General features: G+C 42.7%; 1 protein-coding gene across 1 annotated transcript in view; it reads left to right on the top strand.

The window, feature by feature from the left end:
- The window catches only part of LOC118329342 (zinc finger CCCH domain-containing protein 6), a 9,122-nt gene extending 695 nt beyond the window's left edge, over positions 1 to 8,427 (top strand). Inside the window, exons 2-12 of the mRNA XM_035663480.1 lie at positions 2,007 to 2,226; positions 2,344 to 2,466; positions 2,559 to 2,799; positions 2,926 to 3,068; positions 3,546 to 3,674; positions 3,774 to 3,888; positions 4,013 to 4,122; positions 4,234 to 4,466; positions 4,555 to 4,940; positions 5,035 to 5,205; positions 5,433 to 8,427. Of these exons, the coding sequence (XP_035519373.1) occupies positions 2,007 to 2,226; positions 2,344 to 2,466; positions 2,559 to 2,799; positions 2,926 to 3,068; positions 3,546 to 3,674; positions 3,774 to 3,888; positions 4,013 to 4,122; positions 4,234 to 4,466; positions 4,555 to 4,940; positions 5,035 to 5,205; positions 5,433 to 6,946 (3,385 nt within the window). The 3' untranslated portion in view covers positions 6,947 to 8,427. The remainder of the gene's footprint in view (positions 1 to 2,006; positions 2,227 to 2,343; positions 2,467 to 2,558; positions 2,800 to 2,925; positions 3,069 to 3,545; positions 3,675 to 3,773; positions 3,889 to 4,012; positions 4,123 to 4,233; positions 4,467 to 4,554; positions 4,941 to 5,034; positions 5,206 to 5,432) is intronic.
- The last annotated feature ends 6,996 nt before the right edge of the window (positions 8,428 to 15,423 follow it).

Below are 15,423 nucleotides of genomic sequence, written 5' to 3' on the forward strand. Positions count from 1 at the left end.
ATATATATATATATATTTGCATGCCTTTTTGGTGCAATTGAGTAACGCTGTCCAAAATAGCCTAGATTTCCCATCACCGCGTCGATAAAGACTCATTCATGATCATTTTCCATGCAAGATAGCAGACCTCATCGTTTGTGTTGTTGTGGTGCTGGGATGGATTCATGGCTTCATTGTTGCCATCTGCAGGAGACTATGCAAATGACTATGATGGAAATGCCACGCCCATCCTCGCACCGTACTCCCCCCTAGCGGGCACCTGGCAGTACTGCTGAGACAGGGTTCACGCAGGGTTGAGGTTATGTGCTTCTGCTGGGTTTAGGCCATGCCTGTGTCCTTGTGATTGGTCTCTAGTCCTTGACAGACAGGGGAGCTGTCAGACCGTGTGAGCAAAGAGGGCCAAGAGTTGAGCTGGTGTCAAACCAAAGCTTTCACCAGGTGTTTTTTTTTACTGTCTTAACACAAGAAGAAAAAGTAGTTGATGTAGTTTTTGGTTGGCACAAAAACCCCAACTGGTGTTGTCTCAGATAGTAAAGGTGCGCCTCTCTTTATTTCACACCTTCCATGCGTCAGTCTGGGCATTTGTTTGCCTCTTACACGGATAGACGACTGCTTTAAGCTCTTAAATTGGTCAAAAAGTAGGTTGAAAAAAAATGAGATTGTGGTTTTATTGCACCTTGAAGTGTTGTAATTATGGTATCACTGGAAAATTCCTTTTTCTTAACTTAAATAGTTATCCGTTACCATTGTTTAGTATTCAAACAGTAATGCTGGTTGTCTACATTTGTTATCAATCATCAGATAGGTACATGATTATGAACAAATGAATGGGAAATAGGAAAAGATAGTTTTATTGCCAGTTCTACAAATCATATGCAACACATTTAACTTAATATTTCATTTTGAATCTCGAGGTCTGTGCTGCTTTAACCGGGCTGAAAGTGGAGTTAAGGTACAGTAGCTTTGGATGTGGAGGGTTGAAGGCTGATCCGCGCTGACTGTAGAGGAAGAGGTGGCGAGTGTGAAAACAGACCTGGATCAGTGGGTGGACATTGTTTCCCATTTCATGGTGTTTTTGTTTCATGCTCCTACCTGCACTATATTTTTGAAGCAGCTGACATACAGAACTCTGATATATATACCGTTGTCATTCTTTGATAGGGAATGGTCTCACGTGGACAATTTTCTTCATACAAACATTTTAGGATACTTCTATATGGAATATTCGCTCTGTATTGGTCATCTACTATAATACAGAATGTATTGATTAACAGCTGGTCTGGGCATCATTTTAAATATGCGCCAAGTGTTACAAAAGCTTTTAACTGCCACGCTTTAGTGTTATAACCAGTTAGTTTTAAATGTACTATCCCTGTCTGAAATGTGACATGAAACATAACAAACGTGTATGTGTTGGGCGCTGCAGCAAACAATAGGAAGAAAGCCCCAAATTCTCCCAAAATTATGCTTACGGGCCGATTATAGCGGTAATAGACGTCTTTAAAAATTACATGTACTGTGTTCTAGTGTCCAGATTTTTGACTTTTTGACATACGTGTGCTTAAATTATAAATCTTTGACTCCAGGCTGTCATTACATAATGAAACTGAATAACTTTGCTTCTGGAAATCACAGGTTTTCATCGATTTTACTCAACCTGAAGTGGAATTTATTTTGATTTTCATAAAGTAACTAGCCACTGGTTCACAGGAAATCAAAACCTAGCCTTGAATTATTGACAGGATGTTTTTAGTACAGGAAAGGCTCAGGGCGTATTGGAAGCTATCTGGCATTATATTTGCTACTTTACTTCAAATGAAGGGAAAATACATTATGAGAGTTTCATTTTTATTTCTTATTAAATTATTAGAGTAGGTGATTTTGGATTATTTGCTTGTCAGATGTTTTGCTCATGATGTGAAAACCATTTAATGATGTCTGAGGCTGACAGCGGTGCACATAAAACCCTTACAGGTATACTCACTGTGCGGTTCTCCCCTTTTTAGAGAGGATGGCGAACTTGAAGATGGAGAAATAGATGATGAAGGGATTGGGATTGAAGAGGAAAACAAAGAGGCCACAGAGGTGAACGAAGACAAGGAGAAAGAGAAGGATAAAGAAAAACCTAAAGAGAAAGAAGAAAAGACTCACAGGCACTCCAGGAAAAGATACAAAAAGACCAGAGAGAAGAGGAGGTCTAAAAGGAGGAGGCGTGACAGACAGAAAGTAGGATGCTCTTATACCTGTCGATACAACATAAAGGCGTGAATGTAAACTAATGTGGACTAATTAAAAACTATCTTTAATGTTTTGTTCTTCCTTTGTTCCCTCTCATCTCATCAGCACCACTCCCCCTCCAGCAGCTCCAGCTCTGACAGTTACGACTCTGACTACGACCGACTAGAAAGGCCCAAAAACCGGAAGAGCCAGGGATCTAGCCGCGAGTCCGATGGCCAGTCCTCTCAGGTGAGTCCGCCACCGCTGGCACGCTGACTCTTAAATATTCCATATAAGCATTAGTGTGTGACAGTTTTCCTCTCTGACTGTTGATCTGCCAGCACGGACGGGACTCAAAGGGAGGCCACGGCAAGTCCCCGCCACACAAGAGCAGTGATTTTGACAAATACAGCGACTACAGTGATGACAAGTATGACTACGAGGAAGAGGAGGATGATTATGAAGATGACATGTCCGAGTATCCACAGTCAAAAGATTCATCTTCCCAGAGTCAGGGAAAGGGGCGCCATGCTAAAGACCAGATGAAGAGAGGAAACATGAGGGGGATGAAACCACAGCAGTGTATGAATGCTTTTCATTCCTGTAGTAACTTATATATGTTTACTATGAATTCTGTTTTATGCGATAGGTGCGAGAGTCAACAAAGTAAGCGGCGTTTGTTCACTTCTTCCATAATGTCATTTTCAGTTGGGCAGAGGGGGAGGGGCCGAGGGAGCGGACCAGGAAGAGGACGCGGGATGCTCAACAAGAACAAGAAGCTGAAGGGCAAACCCTGGGGAGGACGTGGACGAGGTCGAGGAGGAGACCAGGGCATGGAAGACATGGCACCGGTAAGTATGCCCCTGAAAATGAAGCACTATATATTACTGCATTATATAGCACTTAACGGACAGTGTACTACAACTTAGAGCTGCCATGCAAGGCGCTGGCCTGCCAGTGTCTCAGGAACACCTCCACATATGGACAGAGGAGGAGGAAGGGATCCAACACCCAATTTTACAATTAATGGCTGACCCTCTGTACCCTATTTATGACATTAGTATTATATTAGTCATAGTGAATCAAGCTAAAATAGTGTTTATATGCAACACAATGTACACTAATATGTATTTTTAGAAGACTGACCAACTGTTAAAATGTGATAAGCGTTTTAAAGATATTTATGGGGATCCACAATGAAGCATTAGAATAAGAAACAGGGTCATTCTTCAACTTTTTGCTGTGTTTCAGCTTTTAACTGCGTTGTTGTGCTTTGTACTGTACAGATTGTACTGTAGATTAACAAATTAGCTAATTTTGTGTCACAGGAAGGAAAAAATTCTTCCGGTTTTCAGAAGAAACGGCCAATTATGAGCAAGGAGTTTATCAATCAGCACACAGTTGAACACAATGGTAGATACATCTGCAAGTATTTCCTGGAGGGTCGATGCATCAAGGTATAGTAGCACTCTTTTGCTTGTTGCCTATTGCTATTGCTGAAATATTTGAAAAAGGAAATCACTTTCCTACCTTAAAATTATTTTCTCTTCATGCAGGGGGAGCAGTGCAAGTTTGAACATGAGCTCGTAGTACCGGATAAGAAAAAGGAGCTTTGCAAATTTTACCTCCAAGGATACTGCAGTAAAGGAGATAATTGCATTTACATGCACAATATCCTTCACCATTGACGACAAGTGTTGTTAATCACATTTGTGTAATAGGCACCACATACAGTAATTAACTGAAATCTCATTATACCATTTAATTAACCCTGTTCCTTAACCTGTGACTGTACATGAATACCCGTGCAAGTTCTTTCATACTGGAGCCAAATGTTATCAAGGGGACAACTGCAAATTCTCCCACGAAGCTTTGACTGACGTCACCAAAGAGTTGCTTGATAAGGTAAGACAAAAAGGAAGAAGTGTTTTTGATTTTGAACACCTCTTTGCTAAGAAAGTCTCAGATCTAATGGGTAACAACTGTCCTATTTATGTTTTCTGACTCATTTACAAGATAATTAACACTGAAGAGGAGAACGCACGTGAGGACGAGTTGGAGCTGGAGGATCTGAGAAAGCAGGGAATCGCCCCCCTTCCGAAGCCTCCTCCTGGGGTGGGGTTGCTGCCCACTCCTGGTCAGAGCAGTCCTACAGATGGAGCCTCTGGCCAAGCGGGGAAGAAGATCCCCTCCCTGTTTGAAATCAAGGTTCAACCTACTGTAGACTTGGCACACAAAATTGGTCTGAGGTAACCAAAGTAATGTGTAATCAAACTCAAAACTGTAAAGAACATTTGGAGCTCGTCCTAAACCTAATTGTGCACATTATTTTTCCAGTGGATCCAACTTCTCCCAGAATCAAGGTGAAGGTGGAGGTTCGGAGGAGACACAGAGCGGAGGTATGGTGCCTTCAGGCCCCTCTGCTCCTGCTGTTCCTCCCCCTGAATCACCTGTTCCTGTGGGCCACCCCACTGGGCCACCCATGCCACAGAGCCCACCAGGACAACACCCACCACACGGATTTCCAATGCCACCACCAATCCCCCCTGGTCAACCCCCACCCTTCCATGGAAACCCTCCGATGAATATGCAGAGGCCTCCGTTCCCTCCAATACCAGACATGCAGATGCTGCAAAGCCTCTTTCCTTTTCCATCATTGGGTCAGAACCCAGTCGAGTTCTTCAGTAACTTCCTCCGAAACCAGGCCATGGGTCAACAAGGAGGTCAGTATTATATTCATATGGTTATACAATATTTTAATTACCTTTTTAACTGTCACTGAAATTGCAAAATTGTGTTTTATTTTCAACGTGGTAGACCCTAGTGTGGCCTTCATACAGCAGCAGATGGGTGCAGAGTCACAGTTGCAGTCTTTACCACCAGCAGTACAGAAAGCCATCTTTTTACACCTGACGCAACAACAAGAGTCACATCCACAGGGGAATGAGCCACAGCGAGCAGAGGGCCAGGATGATAATTCAAACAGAGGTAAGTCCCAGGGGCCAGGAGCAGGATTGCTAAATTACTGGTAATTAAGATAAAGTAAACTCTTCAGAAATGGAGCACAGACTGAAGTAAAAAGACCTGTTTTACAAAATGAAATTATTATACCTTAGTAAACCTGGTTTTGGAAACAAGCCACAGATGTGACAGGGTGTTGATACACAGATAATTTATAAACAAACACTTTAATCTGATTTAATCTTTCTCCACAGATGAAACTACAAACTGGTACTCAAGCGACGAGGAGGATGGGAGCTGTGTTTCCTCCATCCTCAAATCTCTAAAGAAGCAGAGCGAGATGCAGCAGTCTCAGTCCAAGCCCCCCCAGGCTGCCGCGGCGGCGCCAGCGCTGGGTGACCCTCGCCTTGTGAAGGAGAGGGCCCCACCCAGTGACCCCCGTGTGAAGACAGACCCTCGACAGCGACCACCAGATGTGAAAAAGGAGTTGGATGGAGCTGCAGACCCACGGCTCTCCAGAGACCCCAGGAAGTTGAGACCAATGGAGCCAAGTTCCTATCGCCAGCAGAGTCACCCTGCTCCTCAGAAGCCTCCTGCAGGAGATGACGATGAGGAAGGAGAGAGGGAGCTCAGGGACAAAGCTGTTCTCATCCCTCTAGATGCCAGCCCCGGCGTGGTCCTGCGGGACCCTCGTTGCCAGTTAAAGCAGTTTAGCCACATCCGGGTGGACATCCTGCTCCAGCGGCCAACCTTCGCTTCGACGGTGGTGTGGGCCCCTGAGGACCTCATCCCTTCCCTGGTGCCCAAGCAGGAACACTCCATCAACCTGCCCCTTCCACCCCTAATTGCAGATGCTCAGATGAACCGAACAAGCATACCTGACCATCCCCCCGTCTCCAGCCCTCCGCTGACTGACCCCAGACTGGCAGCTGCACGTTTGAAGGAACGTATGAGTCGATTGTCCTCTGGATCTCTAGAGTCTCGATCCTCCGCAGAGAGACCTGCAGATCCACGTCAGCAGAAGACCTTGGACCCCAGACTCAAGCGTACAGGAAGCCTGGACTCCAAGCTGCTGGGTCAGAAAGAGCCCTCCGCTGGGGGAGGTGTTGTGGACCCAAGGCTACAGAAGGCCAGTGCTAGCTCCTCTCCTCATACTGCTCGAGCCAAGCCGGAGCCTGAGAAGCTGCCACCGTATGCCCCCCGTCTGGCGTCCTCTGGTGGAGGGTTAGAGAGTCCCACCACAATCCTCGGGGGCATCAGTCTGTACGATCCTCGTAACCAAACCGAGCAGGCTCAGAAGGAGCAAGCAGAGCCTGCTAAAAAGACGGGCATTTTGAAACACCCAGATAAGAAAGACAATACTCCACCACTGTCACTCTCACCAACCCAACGAAGTGGCTCTTCTGAAGAGGCCAAAAGCACAGAAGTTGCCTCAGATCAGCCTCCACCTTCCAGTTCCCCCATAGTGCCTCCTGCCTCACCTGTGAAACCCCCCGCAGTTCATAATCTGCCCATCCAGGCGCTGGCCGGGTTGATCCGACCACAGTACACTGACCCCAGGCAGGCTAAGCTAGGAGGACAGGGCTCTACAGGAGCACAAGAAGAGGCGGAGGAAAAGAAGGAGAAGGACAAGGAGCAGGAGCAGGAGCAAGAGGAGGCCATGGAGGAAGAACCAAAACAGGACAATCCAGAGGAGGACGTAGATGACAGGACACTTAAAGACGTGTTCAAGACTTTTGACCCCACTGCTTCCCCCTTCTGTCAGTAAACACTATTCATTTTTATTTAGCTTTACATGAATCTATTTATTTCTGTACATAAATGTTCCTGTATAGAATCACATACTATCTGGTGCACCACACATTTGTCAGTATGGACATGATGCTCGATATGTGCACAGACACACACACACACAGCGCATAGGTCCTTTTAACATAATCGTATTAATGCTAAAGTATGTATTTTGAAAGTGTGTCAAGGTCTTTTATCATTGTGTGATTTCCATGTTCGTTTTAAACAATCAGAAAACAAGGAATTATGTTAATTTGTATAGTTTTCACGAAGGACTGACCCATATTGTCTTGACTCTGTAGAATAGATCATTCATTCACTCCGTATCCAGAGACAAAATGCTAAGTGATTGATCAAATGAACCCCCTTGAGATTTTTTGTATTTACTTATTTATTTCAAGACACTTTTATATTATGAGATTTTTATGTTTATGCTCACTTTTATGAGGGATTTTTTTCACAATAAGTCAACAGATTTACTGTTTTTTTTCCTACCACACACCCTGATATGAGTTTGTGATTTTGTCCTCTGACACGATCAGGTCACATAATCGTAAAAGAATCCCTGATATTGAGATCCAGAAGTTTGTTCATCATTCATTCCCCATTTATTAGGAACGGGCTAAAATGTATGTAGCAGTGACTGATTGCTGTTTCCTTTTACAGCCTTGTGTTAAATTTCTCTACAATTAAGCTTGCTTGCAGAAATGGTTGTGCAATACGTATGAGAAGTTCCCCGCTCACCTGAGAAGAAATGCGGTGTGGTTTTTGTAAAATTGCAGCCGTTCAATTTCTGTTTTGTAAATTGACTTTTTTTCATTTTAAGTGGCCTATGTGTTGTAGGCGTTTCTGACTTGCTAACCAGTTATTAATGACAGTTAGTGGAGTAAATTAATATTGGTTATTTGATTTGATTTGTCATTGTTCAAAACTCTCACTGCTGACAAGCTTGTAAATAAGTTGTTTTCATCAGAATAACAAATGAAGAAAGAAAGAAATAGAATGTGCTATAGAAAGAAAGATGCAGATATATATGATACAGATACGAGCTTTATGACTATGTTTCGTGTTGATTTTGTTTTTCGAGTTGACTGTAGATGAACTCACATGGGGTTATGTGTGGTACAAGGAGTGAATGTTGTAGGCTTAAGATGGCATAATGCTAGGCAGTTTGTATTATTTGACAGTTCTGTGTCTTTTGAGGTGAGCTATCCTTGTTTGACTGAAAGTTAAGCTGTGTGTCCTTTTTTTATTGTTTTCATAAGTCACATTGTAAATGCCTATTTTGTATCACATGTACAGTCTGTTTTTGAGTGTTTTACTGAATTTTTCCTGTCAGTTTGGTGAATATGGTTGTAATAATACTGTATGACATTTTAACAACACATATGCCCATCACATTTCAGTGATTTTATTATGAATATCTGAAATAAAGAGATCAAACATACAGTATATTATTTCAGAATCACACATTGCAATGTCTCATTTTAATGTCCAAACATTTAGCAACAGGTCCAGTGTTACATCCAGTGGTGGAAAGTAACTAAGTACATTTAGTAGTTAGTATGATACTGAAGTACAATTTTAGGGTACTTGTACTTTACTTGAGTATTTCTATTTAGATACAAAGATCAAGTGAAAAGTCAAAAAAATTACCACAGAGTTTTGTATCAAAAATCTCACAACCCCTCAGATTTCTGCTGTAAAGGGGCCTGAGCCCTAGGTTGGGAGACACTGACTTCCTAACTATATGTAAAGTAGTTAAAACTACCCCCACCTCAAGCAGCTACAATAGCAAAATGCTGCTTACACATTGATCAATATTAACTATCAAATATGTACTATGTAGTAAAAGGCCAGCTAAATGCCATTTTTCTGCAGACTGAAAACTTTTATTTTTGATAAATTAAGTACATTTAGCTAGTGATACTAATGTATTCTTACTTAATCAAGACTTTAAATGCAGCACTTTTACTTGCAATAGAGTATATAGTACAGAGTCTGAATACTTCTTCCACCACTGACTATATCAAATCTCATTTTCAATACAAAATATTTTATAACATCTACCTTGCTGAAGTGTCCTTGAGCATGTCAGTCGCCTTTAAGGGTGAAAAGGGTTTCACGTCTTTATATCAAATAGTAAGAAAGAACGTGATCTGTGTTGGGCTTCTTATTTCTTGAGACACAAATACTACTTGAGTTTTGAAGGGGTAGTGGTCACATTCACTGGCGGAGCAAGACTAGGTGCTACAGGGTGGGATGAGGTCTTCCTCAAACCCAGATCATCAGTCTCTGGGTTAGAGGTCTGCTGGGCTCGATGGATCTCCAGCTTCCTCCTCCACTGGAAACACAAGGCTGTAGCCTCTGCACCGTCTGAGTTTGGCTCTGGCTGCTTCAAACCCTGGAATATGAGTAATTGGACAGTTTTAACGACTCAGGAGACAAATCACAGGACATCACATAACAGATACTTTGAGCTGTATCTTATCTATCTATAGAACAGGAAGAACCTCATATTACAAATTTGTTAGGGGTTCTTTTAATGTTAGATTTACTGTCATGCAGGCTGTCTCTGCAGCGTGGACCCCACGCAGGACCGTCTGGAGTAGATTTTGTGCGTTCTTCACCAAGATCTCATCAGATGATTTGCACCCAGGTGTTACAGCATTGACACTAAGTAAAGATAAAGAAAAGAAAAACTGTTTCATTAATTTTCTTTTTTTTCCTGGCTTAGTTTCAACACATGAATTATCCCCAAACTCTTTGTGACCTGGAGATGATGCTGAGCTGGTTGGTGATGGTCAGAATCTGCTCCACTATGAGGGACAGTTCAACCGTACACTGTTTATCCAGGCAGTGGTTGGTAATAACTCTGATAAACTGAGTTACTGACTGGCAGTTTGAGATCACATCCTTGGCTGCAGAAACAAATGCCTCTTTATTCTGGAAGAGAAAAGAAACGATTGTGGATAAGAGTGCCTGCAAATATCAAGATCAAGGCAGAAAAGTGCCCTCTGGTGGTCCTTACTGGTATTGGGCCTTTCTTCTTCAAGTACTGGGTCATGTAACATATTGTGTCAGCCATCTTCCTGGTCACCTGGACAATTCTGTTGTCCTTGGGATCCCAGCTGTCACTTTCTTGCTTAAGAAAGATGGAGGTGTAGGTCAGTGAAGAAGATTCTTTGAATGCATCAGACCCGAAACCGTCCTATAGAGAAAAAATAAGGACATGATTTATTTTAACAAAAAGGAACTGAACTGGAAAATTGTTAATCATGAGATACCTACATGTTTTTCCATATGTCCAGATCCATATTTGGCAACGCTTGCCATGTTCATATTCGGCTCTACAGCATCTACACTTTCTGTATTGCCTCTCTGCCAGGATGTTGTTGTTGTGTCGGAGGGAAATTCTACTCCTTTTACTTTAGATGGGATTGTCGCCAACACTTCTTTGATATTGTCTGGTGTTCGGCCCTGCAGACCAGCCCCGATGAGCTCTTTAGCCTCTTGGTGAATCCCATCTTGCTTTCTGATCTCCTCCACCACATAGTGAGCTTTGGCTGACCAGCACTGGATCTGAACATCCAGACTGAGCGTGTCACAAATGTAGTGAGTCTCTACCATGAGCCTCGCCCTGCTAATTATGTCTGAGATCTGAAAAGACAGGTGATCGTTGATGGACCTCAGATTAGAACGAGCGCGTGGGTCGCGGATGTAGTTTAAGGAGTCCTCGACTCGTTTGGTTGCAAGTTTTACATTTTCAAAAAGTGTTTCTACTGCGTTTTCAAATTTCTGCTCTGAATCTTCTGTGTTGTTCTCCCTAAAGTGCTCCGCAGCAAAATAGGCAATGTTCACAATATTTTGAAGTGCAGTGTCATAATCCTTGTTTGCTTTGCTTAAATGACCAGAGAGCACTCTCATTTTAATCAAAAGACGTCTCAGAAAGAATTCCGACTTTGCAAGTTGCATCACACTTGGCATTATGTCAAGCTTTTCGGCAGCTTTAAGATAGGCTTCAGTCAGTGTTTTCAGTTCATCCTGGTGTCCTGTTAACTGTTTTGATTTGTAAGGACTTTTACAGTTTAAGCTGGTTAGCCTAGCTGCCTCCTGGATTCGAAGCGAGTTCTCAGACAACACTGATAGCTGTTTCTGAGGGGCCAACTGGTTCACTGCAGTTGATGTTCCCAAAATCTTATCAAAAGAATTGAGCAAAATCTGAATAGAAAGGCCCCAGAGGATACAGAGTCCCTCTAGTTGGTCTACCTCTCCTTTAAATGAGACAGAAAACTCTACCAGACACCTTGTGTTGTTCTGGGCTTTGTTCAGCTTGTTATGTAAAACGCTGAATGTTTCTTGACCGTCACTTTGTGAGGTTAAATCAGACGATGTCAAGAGCTGGACCATGTCAGCACACAAAATCATCACTTCATTTAGTTGCTGCATAGCAGTGGCTGCCATTGTTGGCAGATTTGCTTGCAGCTCAGTGTAAACAGCATACCAGGTTCCAGCCACCGGCAGTAAAACCTTTCTGGTGTTGTTAATCAGGTCAGAAAACTGTGTGCTGTGCTTGTAGAGGCTCTCTGTGCTCCTCCCTGAGCTCATTGCCGTCTCTTGAGCTGTCTGGACGAGCAGCGGAGTCAGTGACACCAGCTCTGCTCTGAAACTTTCCAACGTCTGACGATCAACCGCATCAGCAATGGCCAAGGCTTCCTTTGCAGCTTGAGCATAACAGTTTGACAGCTCAAGAACACCAGTGCAGGCCTGGTTGAGAGCTGTCACATCTTTCCCTTTAGTCACAGTCACAACTTCATACAAGAGGGGTAATAGGTCAAATTCAAGAGGCTTGTGGATCAGTCTGCGTTCATCGGAGACAGCTGGGATCTTTAAATCAGCGCTGTCATATTTACGAGCCAGTTCTACTTCTATGGTTTCCTCATCTGAGTGCTCCTCCTCATGTTCGATTTGGGAATCCCTCTCCATAACTTCAAAAACAGGAGAATCAGAGCCTCTTCTCACATGATCCAGTTTCAGTTCACAGGTGTCGATTTCAGGCTGACGTGCCCCCTCTCGAAGCGGGCTAAGGAGATGTGGATGCTGTTGGCCATCCAGTCCCTGTCTTAACACTTTAAAATGCTGAATAGCCATGGAAACATTATTTGAAAAAGTAGTGTATACCTCCACATTTAAACTGGAACCTAAAAGCATGTCTCTGACTGACTCACACACTTTGGTTTGAGATGACTGAACCTGTTTCAGCAGGACCAGGAGGCCATTCCTGTAGATGGGGTTATCACTTCTGTCCAAGTGCCTCCTCACTGACTGAATCACCAGCTTCATGTGACACATGAGGTTTGTTGCATGTTCATTAAACAATCTATAGCTTTGCTCTCTGTACGCTGCGTCACATCCATGCCGGTCATTGACCATCTCATTAATTGCAATACTGGTGAACTCCCTCACATCCATTACATCATTGAGAGCATCCTGAAGCTGACCAGTCTCTTCCTGCCATTTTTGACACACCTCATGAAGCTTTTGAACAGTTTGCATTGAATCATCCGCCAGCTCCAGTGAAAGAGGTGCAATTCGAGCTCTGAGTCTTGTAAGGCATGCTCGTGAGTTCTCCACGTTCTCCAAACTCTTTGCATCAACAGCCACAGCTGAGATAAAACTTGCAACTTGGATTATTTCATCAGTGGAAGATATGAAATCCTCAACTAGGGGCTGAATAAAGTTCAGATCCATCTTTGTAGAAGAAGGCGCAACCAGGATCTGTCTCATGACACTCAAAAGTTCGTCAACTGTAGAAGATGCTGTTAAAAATGTGTCCAAGACTTGATAAAAAACAGTAGTCATCAAAGCTTTATCAAGCGTTTGTATTTGCTGGACCAACAAAGTGCAGGTCTTCTCAAGAGTCTGCTCAGTATCATCAGGATCCTCTGAGGACTTTAAAATCCTTTTTATGTCTGACCAGAACTGCAGGATGTGACGACAATGACTCACCACTCTTTGCTGAAATTCTTTACGTGAAGAGTTTGCCACAACCATACAGTGAAACACAAGATCTCTTACCACACTGTCAAAGCCGCTGTCTCGGATTGAGGAGGTGGAGGAGCTGGTTAGCAGTTGAAGCAGACTGTTCCTCCTCCATGTGTAATATCCACAAGGACCCAGTGATGCACTGTGGCATTCACTTTTCAGTATTATAATAATGTCACTTACAGTGCTCTGCACCTTGTCCAGAATGTATCTCTTGGCTGCCTGTGCCTGCTCGCTTGTAGGGTGTTTGATGGTTGTGCACATGGCTGTGTGCAGCATGGAGATGCACCTCCTCAGGGTCTCCAAAGAATCAAGAAGCTGCTTTGTTTGTCTGGGATCCTGTAGGGAATTTGCTCTCTCCACTGTCAGACTGTTGAGGAAAAGCAGAGCCTGAGAAAACACCTGGAAAGATTTTAGCAGAGACTTGATGTCTGTGGAGGAGCCAAGCCCAGAGAGGCACTCCAAAACTCGATCAGCGGCGACTACAACTCTCCTTACAGTGGCATCGTCGTCCACTAACAGAACCTAAGAGCAGAGAGACAGATAAATTTACTTGTTACTGATGCTGATCAGCTATATTCTATTTTTTTTAGCCAGGCTAGTGGCATGGTGGTAGTGTCGGCCTGTCAGTCTGTCCTTACTAGTTACTAGTTTTGCAGTATGTGTGCATAATATTATGGCAATAGCAATTATGGGTAAAGACAGAAATCCCCGATCATTTTGCAATCTCTTCCCAAATCTTAGGCAGCGTTGGAGGTTTTTTGGATGCCTGTTCTGACTAGCCCTATTGTTGGGTGAAAATGTTGAAACTCAAATTGCACAAATTGCTGTATTTAAATATGATACTCTAGTGTGCTGTAATAGTTCTGGCAGATCTAGAGAGTGTTTTCCATAACCAGAGAAGAAAAGAGAAGAAAGAAGAGGTTGTCACTCACACCATGTGATGTGTACCAGTGCAGAGTTATAAAAGATTATGACAGTGTCATTAATAAGACTTTTGTGTCCTTTTTCCAGTTTATGAGCAATAGCTGATGGAGTCCCCTTTCATAAATTACGGACAGTCTGTACACTGGTTGACATGATAGATATCAGTAAGTCACTAACGTTGGAAAAATTCATTGTCCTCACAAATTACCAAACTATTACAACAACACTGAAAGTTAAGGCCAAGTACCATGGATGAATATCTGAGTTATTTCAGGTACAAAACAGCCAGAAGTTTAATATAATTTAATAATAATATTTAGTAACATACTTGCAGAGAAGAAATAACATACTTTGACTACTCCCAGGAAGACGTTTTGTGTGGCAGTGATAAGTTCCTCTCTGTGCTCAGTCAAACTGGGCTGGATGCTGAGTTTCTGAGCTGCCAGAAGCACATGTTGTCCAGACACAGTGACAGATTCCAACAGGGATGACATCTCCATGTGCAACACTTCATCCTCTGTCTCACGTATTTGCCTGCAAGTAAAGAGCCTGCTGCTTATCAGATAATATATTACATATCAGTCTCTTAAAAGGTCAGATGTTATTCAGTCATTCTTGTTATTATTCAGTCATTCTTGTAATAATCTATAACACCGGCAACACCACAAAACTCATCATCTTTAAAACTCATTACTATTTCATACTGGGGTATGCATTTACATACACTTTTTATATATTAGCACATGTTGTGTATATATTTTATTACTTTAAGGTACATTGACTCATTTTTATTTTTATTTTTTACTTATATGTATATACCTTTACATACATTTCTATTCTATATATTGTGTTAGATATTGTAATACACATATTATTTATTTTCTTTAACATTGTTTCCCCCAGGGATCAATAAAGTATTTCTGATTCTGATGTTAGTATGACTTTTATAGACTTGCACTTGCAGCCTTGTACATTAGATTTCTGTTCTTTATCTCAGTAAACTCCACACTGTACATACCTGGCGGCCACTGTTGCCATGTTCTCAGTAGCTTTAGCCACAGCCTGAGCTGCCCCCTCCAGCTGGCTGAACTGTTCAGGGTCCTCTGCACTGTCACACAGCAGCACCAAGTAGCATAAATGACTTGCGATTGGTGCGACCACCTGCTCCACCGCCGCAGTCCTGATCAACCCATGATCCAGTAAAGAGGACATAGTTGGTAGAGTGATTCTCTGTGGTCAAAAGAAAGTAAGCAGTTCCATCTATTGTACTCCGTGTGTTGGTTGTATTAATAATTCATTGTACTCTGCAGAGGAGCTTGTGCTTTATTTCAGTGTTTCATAGCAACAGGGTCACCTGACAAAACACACATAACCTCACCATCTTTAAAGAGTTATTAGCTGTCTTTCTTTTTTGACATTGTGGTGGCAATTTGTTTAATAAAGCATACAAAGTATGATCTTGTCTTTCTGTAAGGTTTTATT

Source organism: Morone saxatilis, unplaced genomic scaffold (genome assembly GCF_004916995.1).
Source record: "Morone saxatilis isolate NCDOM2014 unplaced genomic scaffold, NCSU_SB_2.0 Contig19, whole genome shotgun sequence".
Classification (NCBI taxonomy): Eukaryota; Metazoa; Chordata; class Actinopteri; family Moronidae; genus Morone; species Morone saxatilis.